At 44.9% G+C, this 19393-nt stretch overlaps 3 protein-coding genes across 7 annotated transcripts; 1 reads left to right on the forward strand and 2 right to left on the reverse strand.

Annotated features, from left to right (window-relative positions):
- Positions 1-676: 676 nt before the first annotated feature.
- Positions 677-8247, reverse strand: MEAF6 (MYST/Esa1 associated factor 6). Of its 5 annotated transcripts, none has more exons than XR_011135998.1 (8): positions 8090-8244; positions 7880-7995; positions 7711-7798; positions 6957-7002; positions 5935-6127; positions 2593-2650; positions 1937-1970; positions 677-1449 (listed from the first exon to the last, which is right to left on the reverse strand). XR_011135998.1 is itself a non-coding variant. In XM_068917361.1 (8 exons), the coding sequence occupies exons 1-8, from the start codon at positions 8183-8185 to the stop codon at positions 1441-1443; spliced, it is 612 nt and encodes a 203-aa protein (XP_068773462.1). In that variant the 5' UTR covers positions 8186-8215; the 3' UTR covers positions 677-1440. The 5 variants fall into 5 exon arrangements, 4 of the variants coding, with proteins under 4 accessions (XP_068773462.1, XP_068773463.1, XP_068773464.1 ...); XM_068917361.1 differs by lacking the exon at positions 2593-2650 and adding an exon at positions 2754-2783 and having other exon boundaries at positions 8090-8215; XM_068917362.1 differs by lacking the exon at positions 2593-2650.
- Positions 8248-10792: 2545 nt separating this feature from the next.
- On the reverse strand, positions 10793-14231 carry SNIP1 (Smad nuclear interacting protein 1). Its single transcript, XM_068917364.1, has 4 exons — positions 14047-14231; positions 13856-13955; positions 12612-13195; positions 10793-11985 (listed from the first exon to the last, which is right to left on the reverse strand). The coding sequence occupies exons 1-4, from the start codon at positions 14229-14231 to the stop codon at positions 11718-11720; spliced, it is 1137 nt and encodes a 378-aa protein (XP_068773465.1). The 3' UTR covers positions 10793-11717.
- A 232-nt stretch (positions 14232-14463) lies between these two features.
- Positions 14464-18363, forward strand: DNALI1 (dynein axonemal light intermediate chain 1). Its single transcript, XM_068917156.1, has 5 exons — positions 14464-14675; positions 14751-14920; positions 15107-15285; positions 15559-15723; positions 18066-18363. Exons 1-5 carry the CDS (start codon positions 14464-14466, stop codon positions 18099-18101), a joined length of 762 nt encoding a protein of 253 aa, XP_068773257.1. The 3' UTR covers positions 18102-18363.
- Positions 18364-19393: the final 1030 nt, after the last annotated feature.

Here is a 19393-nt window from a genome sequence, read left to right on the forward strand (position 1 = left end):
GGGAGTGTCAAGACCCTACTACCCAAGGCAAACGCAGATCTTACTGAGCTGCAAGGAGCAAAAAAACACAACAAAAAAACCCAAACACCAGAAGAGCAGAGGTGTAACAGAACAGAGTTAGCACTCAGCTAAGTGCATGTGCAAGCACTTGGCAGGGGGAGGGTGTAAAGCAGGTTATACACCTTTTCCCATAGTACTCTTGCCATTGGAAATGTTTAAACAAACACAAAGGCATTATACCCCAAGTAATGTAGATAAGATAGCACCTTGAGAAAAGTGCAGTCTATTTCAACATCAGCGTTGAAATCTTGACCTGGCTACTGTGAAAAACACCCAACACTCATCCCTCTGCGTACCTTAGCAGCGGCAATCCAGACTGCTCATCCCTTATCTACGGGCATTCTGCCAGGATCAGCAAGAACTGACTTACATCCAAGTTCTACCTTGAAGCAGGATTAGTTGAACACAGTGGGAGATTAGTGCCTAGCAATCCTTCCAAGTACTCAGTGTTACGTCTACCAGAGGAACAAAGGCACAAAGAATCGTAACACAGACTAGGAGCAGCTACTATGTGAAAGTGGAAGACTTCCACAGAAGCCCTCACAGAGCAGGTGAACAGCACTAAGAGCAGAGTGAAAGCACTAAGAGTCAAATTTTTGGACCGAACAAAACATGAGAAGAGACAAACATGTAACTTTTATTGTTTATGTACAAATGACAGAGGTTTGTATTAAAAAGAGAATCCACTCAACCTCAAAGACAGCAAAGAGCAAGATGGCTTTGAGCTCAGCCTTCCCTGTATCTAAAAGCCCTACACAAACTTTAGTGAATCCTGTTTAAAACAAAATTAGAGAAAAGGGTTAACCACCTTTTTCTCTGCTTGAATAGGAATTCACATGGGTTGTTCCACAAAAATGAAGAACCTTCCTCTCTATACGGATTAAAACAAAAAAACCAAGAGCCAATTTATTAACTACACACTTCAGATAAAACAAAAAAACAAAACGAAAACCACACAGCTAAATAGCAGTATCAAAAGTAACCTAACAGTCTTACAACATGGATGGGACATACTGAATCATACCCCAATTCCAGTGGAAAAGGAAATATCTCTCCATGGTTATTACAGACCACAGGGGTGTCAGCAGCAAGATCAGCCAATTGTAGGAAATTCCCGACTGAGCTGGAAGCACAGAATACTCAGGAACCCAAATTACTACTACTACACCTTAGTCTTCCTGCAACTCAGGTGATTTGAAAATGATGCAAAATACATGGTCCAAGACTATTTCTCCCCCCATCTGAGTTCTTTAGAGTGAACCACTCCCATCTGAAGACACTCGGCCAGAGAGCTGCCATCGCGCTCATTCAGTCGACTGGCATTTTTCTCCGTAGGGATTCATGTAGGCCTAAATCCCGGAAGCTTCAGCACTGATGAGTCTAGTAGTCCTGCAGAGAAAGGAAAGGACAGACACATTAACACCCTTCTACTTCCAACTCTGCTTACAGAGCTGGGATTCTCAGTCTTCTCTCATTTCTACATACCATTAGTTGCAGGCAAAACAGAAAAGAAACTTTTTTCTTGTCGCTTAACATTTTAAAGAAAGGACCCTTCAAAACCTTAGCTCAGGAACGCTTCAACCAAAACCAGGTACTTTTAATATTCCAGATCATGACAAGACAGAAGAACGCAAACCAGCTTTTTCCATAAGAAGTGCAGGGCCTTCTAACTGTGACCTAGCTTCATAACAAGCCTACCTGGGCTTATTTATTGTTAACTCCACAAGACAATGCTTATTTCATACGAAGATATTCCTCAAACATGAAAATAAGAACTTAAATTACAGCAGAAGCAGGCTTTTTAAGATTAGGAGTCAGTCAGCCACTCAAGTGTATGGATGAGCAATGAAAACAACGACAGAGCACTGATACTTACGGCTCTTGGCTTTTTGTTTAACTTGAGATCAATCCTGTGGTTGGAAAGATAAGAGAAACGTCCATTTCAATACATTAAACCAACACTGGAGTTCAAAGAACCAGCTACTGCATATGGCATAGGCTACAACAAAGACTATTTGGTTAATTCAATCCACATTCTCAATTCAGCTGAGCCAAATCACTGTCCCAATATTACTGGACAAGGAGCAGCAAGGAAAAAGAGAGTGGATTCTCTATTCTTTGCCAAAATGCATACTCTATCCACGCAAAAAAAGAGTTAAGAAAGGTTCACAATAAAAATCACAGGGAAGTTATGCAGCATAAAGAAATAAGGTTAAATATGCATGCTCTACGTTAATCTGTTAGATGTGTAACTATGCCATAGGTAATTATTCAGACATAGTGGTAACGGTTATTTACTTGGAATAGAGATAGGAGTTTGAGCTGACAGGAGTTATAGAAGTCAAGGGTACTGAGTTTATTACAGTTTTCCAGAAGGAAATATCCAAGTCTACACTAATCTCCTTATGAAGCAAAGCCAGAAGGATCAGACTTTAACTAAGTTTAAAAGTTTATCTATTTAAAAATGGAATAGAGAGGTAAAGAAGAGTGAAGTTAATTTAATTTTGCTAAAGTTATTAAATAAAATGTTACCTCCATCACGCTTTTCTGTTTTTAAAAAAAACTTCCCAGCCTAACCTAATATACATACCTACAATTAAACAGATAAACTATGGGTTAGAAAGGTCTCAAAAGGCACATTGGTGTCTACACACTAACAACACAGCACAAGTACTAATTCAAGTCAAACTTACTCAAAGTCATAATCAAACATGCCAGACGGGCTGAGGGGCAGCATTTGAAAGGAAGAAAGCAATAGAAATTAATATACTAATGAATTAAATAAATTAGTTGATTAGCCACCCTAGCGAGATTACTAAAAAAAAAAAAAAAAATTAAAAAAAATAAAGCCAGTGTTCAAATGCCATAAAGTTCTTAAAATATCTTAACCAGAATTGGGCACAAAAAGCACTCCAGATTTAGCAATCCAGAGTCCCCCTCCCCAATTTGATTACCAGGGGAAAAAAAAAAAAAAACAAAAGGTGTTAAAACAGAGGCAGAGTGGTTTTATGGAGGAAATTTTATGTGCAGAAAAAGGAAGCTATCAAATACTTGGAAGTGCACACTAGCTCACAGGCAGAGGAAAAAAAACTGATTTGCTTGCAAAAACAAACAAATGGGTGGTCAGAAAGCAGTGGCTTTGTCTAGGCTATTATGGCAAAGCAAAGCTTGTTCAGGCAGATAGGTGGAGACAACCATAAAGCTATGTGGACAACTATGCATTCAAATATTCTCATAATGCGCACACACACACATTCTCTTACACTCGCTTTGTTTAGAAAGTGAAAAAGATAACATAGTGAATTGGCTGATTCCAATTACAGTTCAGTTACATTTCCACAGGTTGTCTTCGCATTCACACTGATTCCACAACACTGTCTTTACAAACAGTTCTTCCTGAAAGCTAACAACTGTATTTGTTAGAAAGGATTTATCATCATCAAAACATCTGTAACTTAGTACCTTTTCAGTAGTGAATTTCTAAGAGGCAGCAGTAGTGTTTCCTCCTGAAATTTTTAGCCATGAAAGTAACTGAACACATAGAAAATAATCATCTTGGCCTTTGCAGTCCCAGAGGGAACTGAGGATGACTTCAGCAAGAACACTCTAACTTCCATCTGATTCCTTGCTTCTAACTAGAAACCAAACTGCATACTCAGAGTTCTGCCCACTCTGAAGCCACCTTTCAACACTGCTGCTTGGTCACGTACCAAGGAGAAAAATCTAAGCTATTTACAGGTGGAGTCAGTGCACCTTCAAGTTTCCCGTTCCCTTCAGGAAGAGGGGAGCAAAACCCAACTTTATGCAAGCCAACGGAAGAGATTCTGAATGAGAGCTGCCATAAAGGGAACCGCCAAGTTTTTTTTTGTTTTGTTTTTTTTGTTACATGACAGTCAAGGAACAGACAGGCAGGTCTGTTTCCAAAGAGCACTCCAGGCTGCAAAACATTTTAAAGCAGTTATACTTTCAGTAGATAGGAACTGTTTTCTTTTTAACCTAGATATACTTGAAAATTGTTTGGTCCTTTGTGCTGAAATTTAGGGAATAGTTAGTAAGAGCAATCACAATTTTAACAGTGTTTTTACTAAAGACAAACTTGGTCACCTTCATTATCTGGCCATGCTAAGCATTACAGAATAATCAGTTATTAATTGCAAAAGACTGTCCATAATTTAGATTTGTCTGATGTATCTCTTAGGATGATAATAATTGCCATACCAGATCAGATCAGGGCTCCTCATGTCCAATATTCTGTCTCCAACAGTAGCCAGCATCAGCTGCTTCAGTGGACGGAACGTACAAGAAACCCCAAAGCAACATAACCTTTCAGTAGGGAAGTTTCTTTCTAACTCCTGTTGCCAAAGTTTGGGTTACGTAATGGAGCAAAAGAACGTGTGTTATTTACAGCATTTGTAACACAGCTGCAGTGGATTGGTTTGTTTGTTGTCCACATAAGCATTTAGTAGAATAATTTCTAATTTGTTTGAAAAAAGCAGTTTTCTTCTGTTGTACTTCAGTTTTACAGGTTGTTTCTCTGAACTTGCTTACAGATGGAATGTTTTGTGTTACCCCTGAACTTCTTTCCAATTGTCTACAGGCAAAAAAAAGAAAAGGTTTAAACTGCTTAGGATTCCTAGTTTATGAGGAATCAAAGAAGACATCCAATATTTTAGGATGTTTGCCCAATTAAGACTGTAGGAAGAAAAACCTGATCTAAGAATTAAAGACATGCCAATGATTCAAAGCCTAATTAAGGAGAAAAGGCAGTTAAACAGTTTGCAAGCACTATACCTACCTCTGTATCTCCCAAATGAATTTTCCCCCAGCAATCTTAATGAGTTTTTACCACTGCCCTTTAAAACATTTCTCTCTCCTGCAATTGCATGGAAAGCTCCCTCAGTGAGGGAAACCTGTCCATACACAGAGCCAACCAGCTCCAGGTAGAAGGAATGGGTTTTATTTATTTATTTATTGATTGATTGATCTTCTTCACTTCTAATAATCTTTAGGTATCAGTTACAGCAATCATTTCCAGAGAGGCACAGCTCTAAAGTAAGCCTGTCTCTTCTTTCCAAAAGGACACATTTGCAGGTATTTCTGTTTCTAAGGGCATGTCCCCACAGCACATTATCATACTCTATAGAAATTCTTGAGCAAGCTCTTACTGTGGGGTGCTGAGGCATGGTAAGAAGCAGGGTATGTTAGCCCAGAGAGAATACCACTGTAAAACAGATTATTTCTGATGCCCAAGCCATCAGCCTGCTAGGCTGTACCACGCCGTACAGGCATACCTTAAGGTTTGTGACAAACAAAGCAACTCTCATAAGCTAAAGGGAAAGAGACTCAGTTAGGGACAACAAACAGAAAGGGTTTGGAGTGAAAATCTCAGTGAAAATGTGGGGCTGTCCATAATGCCCCAAACATTCCGATTTGCTTTTTCACCTCCTTCCCCGAAAAGCGTAGTGATATTCCTCTCTTACTGAGTTGTGCAGAAACCAACAAGCTACAGGAAGCTACAACTATTATCTTCCTCTATAGAAAGGGAAAACAGTTTTATTCTCCTTGATAGGTAGGAGAATTGAAAAGGCCCAGTCACAAGTGCAGCTGTATCGGAGCTGGAATTAGTAGCCTATGCAGACAGCTTGTTTTAGCTACTTTAGCATGCCTTCCCCTCCTTGATTGCGATGGGAGCAATGGGATCCTGATGAATACTACAGGATGCATGCAACTTAATAACAAAAGAAATTACCACAACAAAGAGGTGCCCTGAGCTGCTCGTTACTTTAGCAAATTACTAGCTCCTTTCCGTAGTAAGGTCAATTCAACAACTAGCCACTCACAAGGCATGACAAGAAGGCTGCTGGTACCACTAACCTGTGTCGATTTTTGTTCTTCCTTTTTTTGTGGCTGCTGTGGTGGCTCCCAGAGGAAGTAGAGGAAGCAGCTTTCTGGGGTTTCACCCCCTGCACAGATCCATCCAGCTCTTCAGCATCCTCCTGGTTAGGCTCATTCTCTTGATTGTGGAAGTCTGGAGAAGTGTCACTTTCTGTCCCACTGCCTGGCTCCCCTAGAGCATGACAAACACAGAGGAGCACAATGGTTACTTCCCCGCAGCGCACATCCCAGGCCTGGAGAGTCCCTGAACCCACAGGGAGCCCTGAGCAAACGGAGCAACCCCCAACAAAGGTGCATAGGGCACCAAGGGCATGCTGAGCCATACAACACCAAGCTACCTCCTTAGCGACTGAGGCACACTAGAATTGCATCTGATTTGATATCAACTACAAACATGTCTTTTAGAAACCTGAGCATAAGTGGCTAATAACCTCAAAGCACTAGGGAAAAAACTATGAGAACTAAAGTTTTAAGTTCTAAGCACTGGAAACCCAGCACTGCTATCTGACCAGCACATAATGGTTTCAGAGTTGCACTCAGAGCAAGACTGACTCAGGAGAGAGCTAAACAGAGCTCGCAACAGATTGTAGAATATCTGAACGTGGAGCACTCAACTTTGCCCATAATCACTTACAACTTACTGAAAGATATACAAACAAAAAATGCATTCCTTTAGCTCCTCCAGACTCTTTCTCCAAAGAGCACCAAGTGTATTTAAATAAACTTTATACACAATGAATCCTTGAAACATATACTAAAGATAAAAGCTTACTCAAGAAAGGCAGCTCAGCTTTACTTGTAATGTTTCTCATACGGCCACTTTCTTGACTTTTATAGTTAGAGAATGTGTTGGGAGTACTCTGAAGCTCGCCTAAGAGGACCAGATGTTGGTCCCCAAAAGGGGAGTGCTCTAATGGAATGGCAAGTTCACAGTGGATCCAGAAGAAGTTTAATTCTTTCCAAGTTAGTTGTGTTCAGAGAGAAATGAAGAAGTGACTTACGCTTCTCAATGAGCTGGTCTTGAACTCCAGCTAACGCACTGACCGCCTAGAAAATCAAAAGGGACTTAATGAAAGCAGCAATTCACTTGTTTTCAAACCAAAAAAGGGGAAGTCACCTCACAGAGAAGACAGACCACACCTTTGCTTCAAAGAACTTACAACCTAGCACCAACACGGTGCAACAGAAATGAGAGTTAGGAGCAAAAAGAAAGAGACAAAGCGGACAGCAGTGACAGAAGTGTAAGGTAGAGGGGTTTCTTGACTGTGGTTACCTTTCACCTCTCCAGGCACTAGGAAAAAGTTTTCTGAAAAAGACTGCAACACAGAAGTTAAGATGCTGGGGAAGGGAAGAGATAAAAACACGCACAGCAGCTTAAATAGGAAACCTGCATGGTAGCAGCTGCTGCATCCCCCATGATACCCTCTACAGTACAGAGATCATCCCGATATTAAGTGGAGGGACGGGACCGGCCGCACTGGGCTTTGCTCCTGGTCGAACCACCACCAAGCTGAGCAAACGCCAGGCAGCTTGGGGCAGCAAGGCCGGGCGGTTCCTGCCTGGGGGCTGGCGAGACGGGGGGCTCCTTCGGGGCAGCAAGGCCGGGCGGCGGAGACCCTCTCGGGGCAGCACAGCCAGGCGGTTCCCCCCGGGCCGCGGCGGCCACCGAGCCCAGGCCGCTCCCACCCAGGGGCCTCAGCGGTAGCGGTGGCGGCGGCGGGCAGGAAGGGGCCCGCGATGCGGCGCGGCACTCACCGCCGCCGAGGTGACCGAGGACTTGCTGAAGAGCCGCTCGGCCTCCTTGAACTTGCGGTTCCTCCGGTCGTTTTTGCTGTTGGAGTTTCTGCAAGAGAGAGCGCGGCAGTGGCATGGCAGGGGCCCGGCGGGCAGGGCGGGCGGGCGGGCCGGCCGGGCCCACACTCACTTCTGGTTGGTGAGGTAGCGGTCCCAGCCGCGGATGATGTTCCCGTACATCTGCGTGTCCTCCAGGTAGCTGCCCTCGAAGGCGTAGATCTGCCGCTCCAGGTTGGCCAGCGTCTCCTGCCGGGCACAAGCACAAGCGGTGAGCGGGCCCGGCCCCGCCGCCCCCCCCCGCCGCCGCCGCCGCCGCCGCCGCCCCGGCCGCCCCGCTCACCGCCAGCTCCTGCTTGCGCTTCACCAGCTCGGCCAGCTCGCGGCGGGTGTCGGGGATCTGCGGGGGGCCGCCGGCCTTGGCGTGAAGCGCGGCCATGGCGGCGGCGGCCTGCGCAGGGCGGGCGGGCGGCGGCGGCGGCTGCGCTGCCGCACCGGGCCGCCGGGGGCAGCGCTGAGGCCCGGCCCGCGGCGCCGACGCCGACACCGACTCGGACACCGGCGCCGCCCGCGCGGCCCGGCCCGCACCGGCCCGGAACGGAAGGGAGCGGAACGGCGCCCCCGCGCCCGCGCGGCCCGGCCCGGTCCGGCCGGAACACCGCCCCCCGCCCCGGAACGGAACGGCCCGGAACGCCGCGCCCGCGCGGCGCGGAGCGACCCGGAAGGGAACGGGGCCGGACGGGCCCGGCCCACAGCGCCGCCCGCGGAGCCCCACGGCCCGGCCCGGCCCGTTCCCCCCGGACTCCTCAGGGTAAAACCCCGCGAAACGGGAGTTGGCGCCGTTTGACGCCACCCAAGCCCGGGCCGCAACGGGGAACCGCGGACCAGAGGGCAGCTGCCGCCAGCGAGCTCCCGCAGACGAAGGTGTGGCTCCATCCAGTGAAAACTAGCCCTGTAGCACCTGAACGAGCACTTCAACGACAGCAGCCGCGGACCGGCGTGAAGCAGAACGCCGGGCGGCACCGGCAACCACGGACCAACGCCCCGGTTAGAGCGCGGCCAGCTCGCAGCTCGCCGCAGGGCCGAGGAAGCGGGGAAGCGACTCCCAGATCCTCCTGCTTGGTCTACGACGAGGCCCCGGCTTGGTGTCCGCACGTCAGCCCTGCGTCCCTCAGTAGCCTTTGAGTATCTCGGGACCTAACAGCAGGACACGTTACACTGACAGTGAGGCAATAAACCGTAACACCCTTAGTTCGTGTTGCATCGTTTTTGGAAGCAGGTTACTGTGGTCTTCATCAGCACTCGGCGCTGGGGTACTGCACGTCCTTGAATTCCACCAGAAGCAGCCTGTTTTCCCTAGCATCAGGCAAATAATAAAAACAGTACAGCAAAATCAAGATCATAATTGTGCTATTGTACAGAATAGGTTTGAAATGATTAATTCACAAAATAGGTACAGCAGATTGTAGTAGTCACTTCCATTTTTCCAGCCCACGGACTGAACAGGAAACAGCTTGAAAGTAGCTAAGACCATTTCCTAAGAGGGTCACAGTTCAGCAACACAGCTAGGAGGAGTATACAAACTGAACAAATCTGAAAGTCTCATTCGGGTAAGACAGTGTTTTGTCACCCCTTTACATCACGGCTATACGTACTTCACCTCTGTGCCTCCCCTTTGTGAAAAAATAACCCATTGAGAACAGGTCATTTTAACACTTACTGAAATTGCTCCGCACGCTTCAAACGCTTTTTTTGTCTAATTTGATCAACCCTTTTTTTAAAGCTAGGCTCAAGCCTCTTAGTTACATTAGTCTAAATTGTATGACTTATATGCTCTGAAATAAACGGGACGCTATGCACTAGTTTGCCCCTTTTGCGATACTGATCAGATTTGGCTTAAACCACACACATATTTCATACTTCTGAGGTGAACATGTCTGCATGCAAGAGCATGTGACCTGAGCACTGCACTAAGCCACCAAGGGGAGACTCAGGTTCACAGAGGTCTGAATAAAGCAGCATGGTGCAAGCCTGCTCCACCTGCCCCTCCAAACTCACAGCATCTGCAGCACACAGACCACACAACCTTTTTTTTTTTTTTTTTATTTCTTTGGTGTCCTTAAAAACCAAATACAAGTACTTTGATAACATGCACTATAGTACAAGAGACACACAAGCACCAGAAGCTGTGATGCCTTCTGGGGCTGCAGGAAAAAGTGAGAGGTGTTGCCTAGTTTGTGGGGTGAAGGGGTACTCGGGACTGGATTACACACGGTGCATCAGTCTGAATTTAAAAGCAAACACATGCACCACAATTTCCAAGTGTACAGACAAAGAATCTGCCACTGAGGCAGTTACAGTAATGTCATTTGTAAGGTAACAGATGTCATTATGTCTGCTTAGTCCTGCTTTTACTAAAGGGTAATACTTCAGTAACAAGTTCAATGAATTACTGTAGATAGAAGAATTCTTGTGAAATCTATTTCAACTGCTGAACCTTTTTGCTGACCATAAGAACTGCAATAATTTATACCTTCAATACCAGCATCTCTCCCTCATCTTTGTGAGTTTCTCCGAAAAAATATAGTGCATCTATGTCAGATAATATAGAGGGAGAAAGGGACACTAGAAAAATATTACAACTAAAATTAATTAGGGCTAAATTTACAAATTCTTTATTTAAAAACCCCTAGAGTATATATAAAGGAGATCCTCCTAGTCAAAACACATTCTTCTACCAGCTGTTTGAAAACCCTACATTAATGTCCCATATTTACACCATAAACGTTTCAGCCTGTGTATACAATATGTAACATATGTATACACAAAGTATATACACAGCATGTATGAATAGCATGTGTGACCACAGAACAAACATCTAGGCAAAGTTAGTAAACAAAGTGAAAAATGTTACATTTCTTTTATCATAAAACCAAGCACAGGAAGGAGATATCCAAAAATATGCAAAATGTAAGTATTTTCATTAAGTAGAATTTTCTTCCCCCTCCTAAAGCAACTTTTCTTTTATGGGAAAAAACAAGAATACTTCAAACAAATGACAGTATAATTTTATATAAAGAAAACTTAAATAGTGCAAACTGTTGAAAACATGTAATCACATAACAGGTATCTACATGTAATAGAAACAAGGAGAAGTTATTTACGGGGCTGTGGTGTTATCAAAAAAAAAAAAAAAAAAAAAAAAAAAAGAAGAAGGACCCAGCTTTAGAACCAGATACCCAACATCCAATAAAAATTTCAGTATCTAGTTTCAACATATACTGGGCATATACTGACTTAGACCTCAAGCCCCATAACCTAAAGTCCCAGGAAGCATTTCCTTTCATTTACAACTATACTACCTGTAGATTACAAGGTATTCTGGTAAAATGCCCATCCCTGAAAAGTTATTACAATGCAAACTTAACTACCCAAAACATACAAATACAAGAGGGGCTTTGCAACATTTCTGCCTCTTTAGTAATGAAACTTGGTAAATTCTCCTGTCTAGATTTCTTAACAGGCATACAAATTCGGCAAATCCTACCAAATAAGACAAAATATATCAGCTAGTTTCTACCTTATTTTTCAGTTAAGTAGCATTTTCAAAGGATTATGACAAAACAGTTCATAAAAATAATTTTAAATATGCCCACTGTGTTTTACATCATTTACTAGAAGGGGATAGCCTTCCAACATCTGTTGAATATTTCCAGCACCACAGCTTTCACATCCAGGTGCTCTTTTTTCTTTGTCAGGGGAAATTAGCTTAGAAAAAGCTGAATTTCCTGATAAGCAGAACTATCCAAGATGATTAAGTCCCCAAAATAAGCTACAAGAACAGACCAGCAACAGAAGAAGGACTTTAAGGCAATAAGAGGCATCAGTGCTTCGATGCGCCAATGTTTACATCCCAATGCACGTTCTACTGCAAAGATTTTTTTTCACCCCCCCAATTTCCTCCTGATCTGTTAACTGTCAGACTCTTCCTCCTTCTCGTCCTCCTCCTCATCATCGTCCTTTGTGTTTGCCTCAGATTTATCTGAAGATTCATGGAGAAGAACATATTCCCTGCTACTGAACCCAAATTTCAACACATCCTTTTCTTTCAGTTCATAGTAACGTTGAGGTTCAATCCGCTGGTTATTTAGAAAAGTACCATTGCCAGAACCAAGGTCAATTATATAAGGCCTTACTCTGCGGCCAACTGTACCATCAGCACGGGTGTACTCCACAAGCCTGGCAAAACAAAAAGCACTATTTCAATCATAACAAGACAGACACAAAATTCCCATTTATGCAGCCACTCTAGAAGTAGATGGAGTTTTCAAAACGTTCTGTATTTTCAAAAATTTAAGCAAGCATAATGAGTGTAAGGAGGCACTCGGGATGAGATTCTGAAAGACTGCATCACCTTCTAAAACTTATGGTGATATAATACAGTAATTTGTAACACCGAACAGATGGCTGTTCCTTGAGAGCAGCTCTGTCTTCAGCAGCATACAATCCTTGCTGCTTCAAAAGGATAGCAGCAATCTTGGTTGCAAAATATTTTTACCGCTAATTACACCTGAGAGCGTTTATTCCAATTCAGATATACATCCAATTCTGCATTTAGTCCTGCTATGTTATTTGTCTTACAGGAAGACTGCTTGTGGTTAAATGGGAGAAGTTTCAAGTATTTTTGATTACTGCTAAGAGAACGTACAGCAGCCATATGTGAATTCCAGCTATCTCTGACATGAGACACTTACAGCAAACTAACACTTCTAAACTCTGTTTTGGGGTTTTTTTGTTTGTTTGTTTATAAATACAAGTTTCAGAATACTTCTGTTTCACCAGCAGGCACAGAGAATAATACTTACCGATACTGAAAGACAGCATGTTGCTTTGAGCAGGAGGGATGGTCAATAGGAATATCTGCTATTCTGCGATGCCTGCCCAGGAGATAAGCGCTCTGTCTGTGAATGTACATGACTGGAAGGAACTCATCATTTTTAAAAGGATAGAGGCGCCATCGTTTCTTTGGTATCCGAGCTTCTGGGGGCTCGCTGTACTTAATCACAACACCTCGGAAAGTGTTGGCATCTTCCAGAAGCGCACCAGACAGTTCAAAACTTGGCTTTTCTTTTTTTACAGGATCTTTAGGTTTATTATCAGATTGCCCGAGTTCTGGATTCTGGTTAATACCACTCACTTCATTCTTTTGTCGGTGCTCTCGTCTTCTCTCATTATAGAACTCCCTCTCTGCTTGCTGCTCACGAATGTTCTGAACATCCCTTTCTCGCTCGTGGCCTCGGCCTCCAGGCCTTTCATTAGGATTTTTCCTTCTGTCCGAGTGATCTCTGTGTCTTTCTCTCTCACCACTTCTATCTCGCCTGTGTTCTTGTTCTGATGGGTTTCTCTGCTTTCGTTCTTCATTTCCTCTGTGACAATGATCATCTCGTTCCTGTAATGAATAATCTCTTATAGTGGTCTATTTAGAATTAGAAGAAAAGAGAAAGGAATCTACTTTAAAGAAAAAAAAAATCACAATCTAACACATGAAAAACAAGGACTCAAAAGTCTTGTGTATTGATCTAACATAAAGTAGTAAAAAACTATTTTCTTGCTGAACTATTTGGATTCCCACGATTACAATGAGTAACACAAGCTTAAAAAAGAGAGACAGACCTGCCATCCTTCCACAGAATAAGATGCTTGAAGAGACAACTGAAAGCTAAAGGGGCTTGTACTTGACTTTCAGATATCAACAGTATTCCGGGCAAAGCAAGCAGCTTGCAGGAACAGTCCGCACAAGTGGTAAATTCACAACACGCCCATATGAACACTCAATTGCTCAGGACAGAGTTTGAAGTGGATAGCAACAGATATTGAACCTGTAAAACTTTTTTTTAAATTAGACATGACAACAACTAAAAGAAAGTAAGTCAGGAACTATTTTTCCTGCCTTCCACGGATGAATTTTGCCAGAGGAGGCTCACTCTCTCTCTCTCTCTTTCCGGGAGGCAGTGCAGCGCACAGGGCCCTAGCATCGCCTCCCCGGGAGCGCTGGCCCCCCAGACCCGCGGCAGGGTCAGGCCCCGGCGGCAGCACCGAGGCGATTTACCTGCTTGACTTTGACTGCGACGTGATGGGGGCTCCGGCTCCTCCTGCTCCGGGGGGACTTGCTTCTCCTGCCCGACGCTTTCTCCTTCCTTTTGGGCGACCTTTAAGGACAGTGGGGGGGGGGGGTGAGGGCACGGGAGCAAAGCGGGAGGCCGAGGCCCGGGCGCGACGCCGCCGCCGGGGCGGCCCTACCTGCTGCTCCTGCTCCTGCCGCCCCGGTGCGGCCCGGCCGGGCCCCGCCGCTCCTCGGCCGGCGGCGACTGGCTGCCCCGCGCGGAGCGGGAGCGGGAGCCGGAGCGCCGCGGGCTCCGCTTCTCGGCCTTCACCGCCGCCCGCCGCCGCCGCTCCCGCCGCCGCTCGGCCGCCGCCGCCTCCATGGCGCCGCCGCCGCGCGAAGGGAAGTGCGGCCGCTTCCGCCTCGCGCGCCGCCACCCGGAAGTACTTCCGCCGGGGCCGGGTGGGGGGAGGCCGGCGCCGCGCCGCCCTTCTCCTGCGCGTGCGCGCAGCCTGCTGGGCTCCCGCGCACGCGCAGCGCGCCCGCCCGCTCCCCCCCCCCGCCGCGACGCGCCGTCGCCATGGCGACAGCGGCGCGCGCGGCGAGCGGCCGCCATGATCCCGCCGCCGGACTCGCTGCTGCGCTACGACCCGCCGGTGCTGGTCAGCCGCCGGGCGGAGCGCCCCGGGCCCCGGGCGGACGGCGGCGGCGCCTCCGCCCCCGCCCCGCCGCCGCGCCCGCCCACCGGGGGCCGCCCGCCGCCGCCGCGGCCCGGCGCGGCCGCCGAGCCGGCGCGGGAGGTGCTGAACGCCATCCTGCCGCCGCGGTGAGGGGCGGCGAGGGGCGGCGGGCGGGCGCGGCCCGGCGGCGGCGGCGCTGACGGCCGTGCTCTCCGGTGCAGGGAGTGGGCGGAGGACGGCCGGCTCTGGGTGCAGGAGGTGTCGGGCGCCCCCAGCACCCGCGCCGACGTGGTGCGCCTGCAGGAGCAGCTGGACCTGCGGCTGCGGCAGCGGCAGGCGCGGGAGACCGGCCTGTGCCCCGTGCGCCGCCAGCTCTACGCGCAGTGCTTCGGTCAGTGCCGCCGCGCCGGCCGCCGCCGCCGCCTCGCCCTCTGCCCCGGCCCCGGCCGCGCCGCCGACAGCCAGCCGTGGCGCTCTGCGGCTGCCGGGCAGCCAGCGGCGGCCGGCGCGGGGGGCCGGCCTCCCCAAGCCAACGCACCTACTGCCTTAACTGTGCTTTTGTGCCTGTTGTTTAAAGATGAACTGATCCGCGAAACGACGATTAACTGTGCAGAGCGAGGGCTGTTGCTGCTTCGAGTCCGAGATGAAATCCAAATGACGATTGCTGCTTATCAGACTCTGTATGAGAGCAGCGTTGCCTTCGGCATGCGGAAGGCACTGCAAGCTGAGCAAGGCAAATCTGACATGGAGAAAAGAGTGAGTTGGGCTGTCAACCTCGTAAGGTAGCTTTCTGCATGTGATAAAGCGTAACGATTTCACGTACAAAATTTTATATAAAATCAGGTATTTCTACTTCCACTGGATGGCAGTAAAGACCATCAAGATACTTACCTTACTGTAGGGCTTAATTGTACTCCATAAATTTATCTGTTCTACCTATTGTACTGTACAACATAAAACTTGAACCTGTCTTAATTGGAAATTGCTTATTAACAAACACGATTTGAGCAATCTATACTCTTTTCCAAGATTGCAGAGCTAGAGGAAGAAAAGCGGGAGCTGGAAAAGCAAGTGACTGAACAGAAAGCTAAATGTGAAGCTATTGAAAAACGTGAAAATGAAAGGCGACAGATAGAGGAAAAGAAACACAGTGAAGAGGTCCAGTTCCTGAAACGAACAAATCAGCAGCTGAAGGTTAGGATGCATTTGTATTCATGTTCCACCTTTGAATTCTCAGTGAAATAGGAAAAATGCTCTTCTGCATACTTTACTTCCTTGCTCCGTCAGTAATTAGTCATCATGAGTAAAACTGATCATCCAAACAGCAGGTCAGATTCATTGGGCTCTAGTTATATACAAATTTGCCACAGGGATATCACAGTTTGTTCTGATAATGCTAAATCCTTATGGTCAGTTAGCAGACGCACACAGATGAACCCCAAATATAGACTTCAAATTTGACGCCCCTGGAATCTATTTATGCATAACTTGATTTTAAGGTTGTTGTAGCTGCCATCCCTTTTCAGCTACAAAAAAGAAAACTTAATAAAGACAAATGAAGAAAGTTTTGTTTCTTTGCTGTTGGCCAGAGCAGCTAAGTTTACTCCCTGATAAGAAGAGACACCATTTAAAATTAAACATTGCCTAATAAGAGCAATTGTGTATTATATGCAACAGAGACTTTTTTCTTTTATCCTTGCCTCAAAGCTTACATGAGATACACTGTACTACCAAAAGCTCAGGCATCACTGAGAGGGTGCCTAAGCCCTGTGCTTATGTATTGTAATTTAACATTCCACTTTCCTTGATTTATAAACAAGGTAAGTTACCACTTTTCCAACCCTAGGTAGAGAGGTCAACTAAAAAAAAAAGGCACAAGACTAATCTGTGGCTTACATCCTTAAAACATGTATTTGGTTATTTTATTTTCATCTCTGTGGGAGAAGTAGCATTCTCTTTCTTCCCTTACGGATGCTAGTCCTCATCATAAGGTGTCAGTTATTTCATATACAGTGGGCAGACTCTACTATAGCAGATTTTAACTACGCTACCTGGCCTGGAAAACAAACGTTGAATTATCAGTTACTGATCTACTCTTTGTATTTAGGGATCAGAGGCACCCCCGAAAGGTGTTTGAGAAGCTCTTTAATAGATGTATTTGTTGCAAATCTAAAGACAGCGTGAACTTTAGTACAGTCTGGAATAGTTACAAGAGAACCAAGTGCGCATTTGTAGTATGGATTTAACTTCTTATACATTTTTCTAATAAAACTATTTAGCCATAGGATCAAATCCCCCAGGGAAACTTGGTGGCACTGTTGTCATATTTTCCTCAAAACTTCCAATCTACATCTCACATAACCGAGCTACAGACAATAGCAAAACCTAAGGGCAAGCACACACTATTGCCTGGGTTTCTAAGCTTCTAAACATTTAAAGTGTGATTACTATATTGTAGGTAAAAGTATGTGTCCTGTTCACCTGTTGGTTGCTAACATGCTACCATGGACAATGGTGAAGCAATTTGTCCTATGGTGCTCTTGACTGGATCACTGAAATTGATTTGCATAGGACAGAAGTAATTTTGTGCATGCTACTACTCAGCAGCCAAGACACCTTCAGTTTGACAAAGACAGATTTCTTTGCTGTTGGGGGAAAAAAAAATCAGCTTTTGATTAAAGAAAAAACGTAATCAGAAACAACATTAAACCTGTCTGTCTAGAAGTTTACTTTGCACTCAGCTGCTTTCCTTATCTTTAACATTCTTACTGTTTTTCTTGTCTAAACCATTAACATCTTCAAGCCGTCTTGAACTGTTTAGGACATGAAGTGGAATAACTGTTAGATTAAAGACGTGTTGCCACTGAAGCTGTTATTCTTCTTTGAACTAGAAATATTTTAACAGCTATATATATATATATTATATATATATACACACACACACACACACACCAAAACTGGAGTTTATTTTGATGGCAGCAATATGAAGAGGACAATCTGCAAGTCCCAGAAGCTTCATATACCAAAAACTCCCTAAGCATTGGTAGCTCGCTGATCAATCTACTAATTGGGCATCAAGTTGTCTCAGTAACTGAAAAACTTGCTGTTCCCAGTTCCTTTTGTCCCAGAGTCAGAGCTTGTGTTCCAGACTGTAAAGAGCCAAACATTTAATTTAGCGAACATAGTCTAGCCTGAAATCAGAGAACTCAGACCACTGTTTCAACAGCTTTTATTTAATTTCCTTTTCAATGCTTTACATTATAAAATGAGTCTTTCATTGTATGGAACCAAGGCCAGCTCTTTTCTTCTCAGAAGGCAACAAGTGTGCATGCCAAGAATGAAAAGTTAATTTATAAAACATGTAGTAAGAAATGAAATAACCAGAGGAAAAAACCCTAGCCTATTTCTCTTGAAGTATTGCAGCATCCCTCAGCTGCTCACTTTGAATACATAACAGACAATTTATCGCTTTTCAGCAATGTGGGTTTATTTTTTAGATTAAGGCTAATTTAACTTACTGTCTCATTTGTTTTCAGGCTCAACTTGAAAGCATCATTGCACCAAATAAGTAGATTTCTTGTTGTCCTCCCGGCAGCGCTCAAAAGAACTGTCAAAGCAAGAAGTTTGCAATTAGTGAAAAAGATCTGTCTTCATAAAACAACCCTGAATTTTCACTTACCAGTAACTGAAGGCAGTGTAGTTGTATTAATTCTCCCTTTCAGTGCTGTCTAAACATTCAGCTCCTTGAATGGTGAGCCTATCTGGGACATACCTGTTGATAATATGCTACATAACCTGCAAAGCAATATACTAATAAACTTTTTTTTTTTCCACATACAAGCCTCTGTGTAAAATTCTTAACTTGAAAATGTTGTATAAACTTCAGAAACAATTACGAAATGTCTATAATTAATACAAGAGCAAGAACAACTATCCTTTATATAATCATTTTAGCACCAAGTATTCAGGTAGCAAAAAGGTAGGTCTGAATTCATTAAGATGTGTCATTAAGAAGCACATCTAGTCATGCTGCATACAAACAATTCAAGAACCAACTCACTTTATTTTTATCTGAGTCAAATATGTTTTTGAGAGGAGATAGGAGGATAAAAACCAACCTTTGTTGCGTAACAAAATTGCAGGCCTTTTATTAGGTTGCTTTTTCTCATTTGGGCTCTCTATCCCACTATCTTACGCTCTTCACATACTGCTTAACAAAGGCAAAAGCTGACCATAATCTTCCACTCTCATTGCAATCCTGCTGCCCTTAGTAGACATCAGTACTAAGGATATATAAATTAGAGATGGTACTTGCAAGCTAGATACTTTTGGATCCACACTGCAATAAGCAGGCACGTGCTTACAACTTCACTGTGAAACTTTCTTTTAATGCCTGGTAATAGGAACACTGTTCAACATCTCAAAATTAAATACAATAGTTAGGATATTTTTTAGAATTAATACTCTATAGTTGTCACATCCACTATTAAGAATCAAATTACAGGTAATTTTTGGACGGAAGGTGCTTAGAGGATGTTTCCTTTGAGTATGTGCAAGTTGGTGTTAATTGTGCATCAAAAGCCTTTGTCAAAATAGTTAGTAGTAAGCTAGGGTGAGCAATATTAGAAGTCCTTCAGGTGCTTAATAAGCAGCACTGAAACAAAGAGGTATGATGCCACTCCAAGCATCATTTCTCAACAGAAGCAAATGAAATCTTTCCTTGAGGCACCTGTATAACTAGCTGGTTATATACATATCAAGCAGACTTTGGGAAGATAATTCTCTGTAGTCATATGAACAACTCAGTAAAAGCTACTTTTCAGGGAAGGGGGGGTGGGGGGAAGAAATCTGAAGAGCCTTGTTA

This window comes from Struthio camelus, chromosome 23 (assembly GCF_040807025.1).
Source record: "Struthio camelus isolate bStrCam1 chromosome 23, bStrCam1.hap1, whole genome shotgun sequence".
NCBI classification, from domain to species: Eukaryota; Metazoa; Chordata; class Aves; order Struthioniformes; family Struthionidae; genus Struthio; species Struthio camelus.

Bases quoted from the DNA above. Each gene is read 5' to 3' on its own strand.
- SNIP1 (XM_068917364.1), bottom strand. From the start codon at position 14,231: ATGGAGGCGGCGGCGGCCGAGCGGCGGCGGGAGCGGCGGCGGCGGGCG. The intron at 13,956-14,046 runs GTAGGGCCGCCC...CTGTCCTTAAAG, and splicing joins GGCAGGAGCAGGAGCAGCAG to GTCGCCCAAAAGGAAGGAGA. The intron at 11,986-12,611 runs GTAAGTATTATT...TTGTTTTGCCAG, and splicing joins CATGCTGTCTTTCAGTATCG to GCTTGTGGAGTACACCCGTG.
- DNALI1 (XM_068917156.1), top strand. From the start codon at position 14,464: ATGATCCCGCCGCCGGACTCGCTGCTGCGCTACGACCCGCCGGTGCTG. The intron at 14,676-14,750 runs GTGAGGGGCGGC...TCTCCGGTGCAG, and splicing joins AACGCCATCCTGCCGCCGCG to GGAGTGGGCGGAGGACGGCC. The intron at 15,724-18,065 runs GTTAGGATGCAT...ATTTGTTTTCAG, and splicing joins GAACAAATCAGCAGCTGAAG to GCTCAACTTGAAAGCATCAT.
- MEAF6 (XM_068917360.1), bottom strand. From the start codon at position 8,185: ATGGCCGCGCTTCACGCCAAGGCCGGCGGCCCCCCGCAGATCCCCGAC. The intron at 7,996-8,089 runs GTGAGCGGGGCG...TGTGCCCGGCAG, and splicing joins AGCGCAAGCAGGAGCTGGCG to GAGACGCTGGCCAACCTGGA. The intron at 7,003-7,710 runs GTGAGTGCCGCG...TTGATTTTCTAG, and splicing joins CCTCGGTCACCTCGGCGGCG to GCGGTCAGTGCGTTAGCTGG.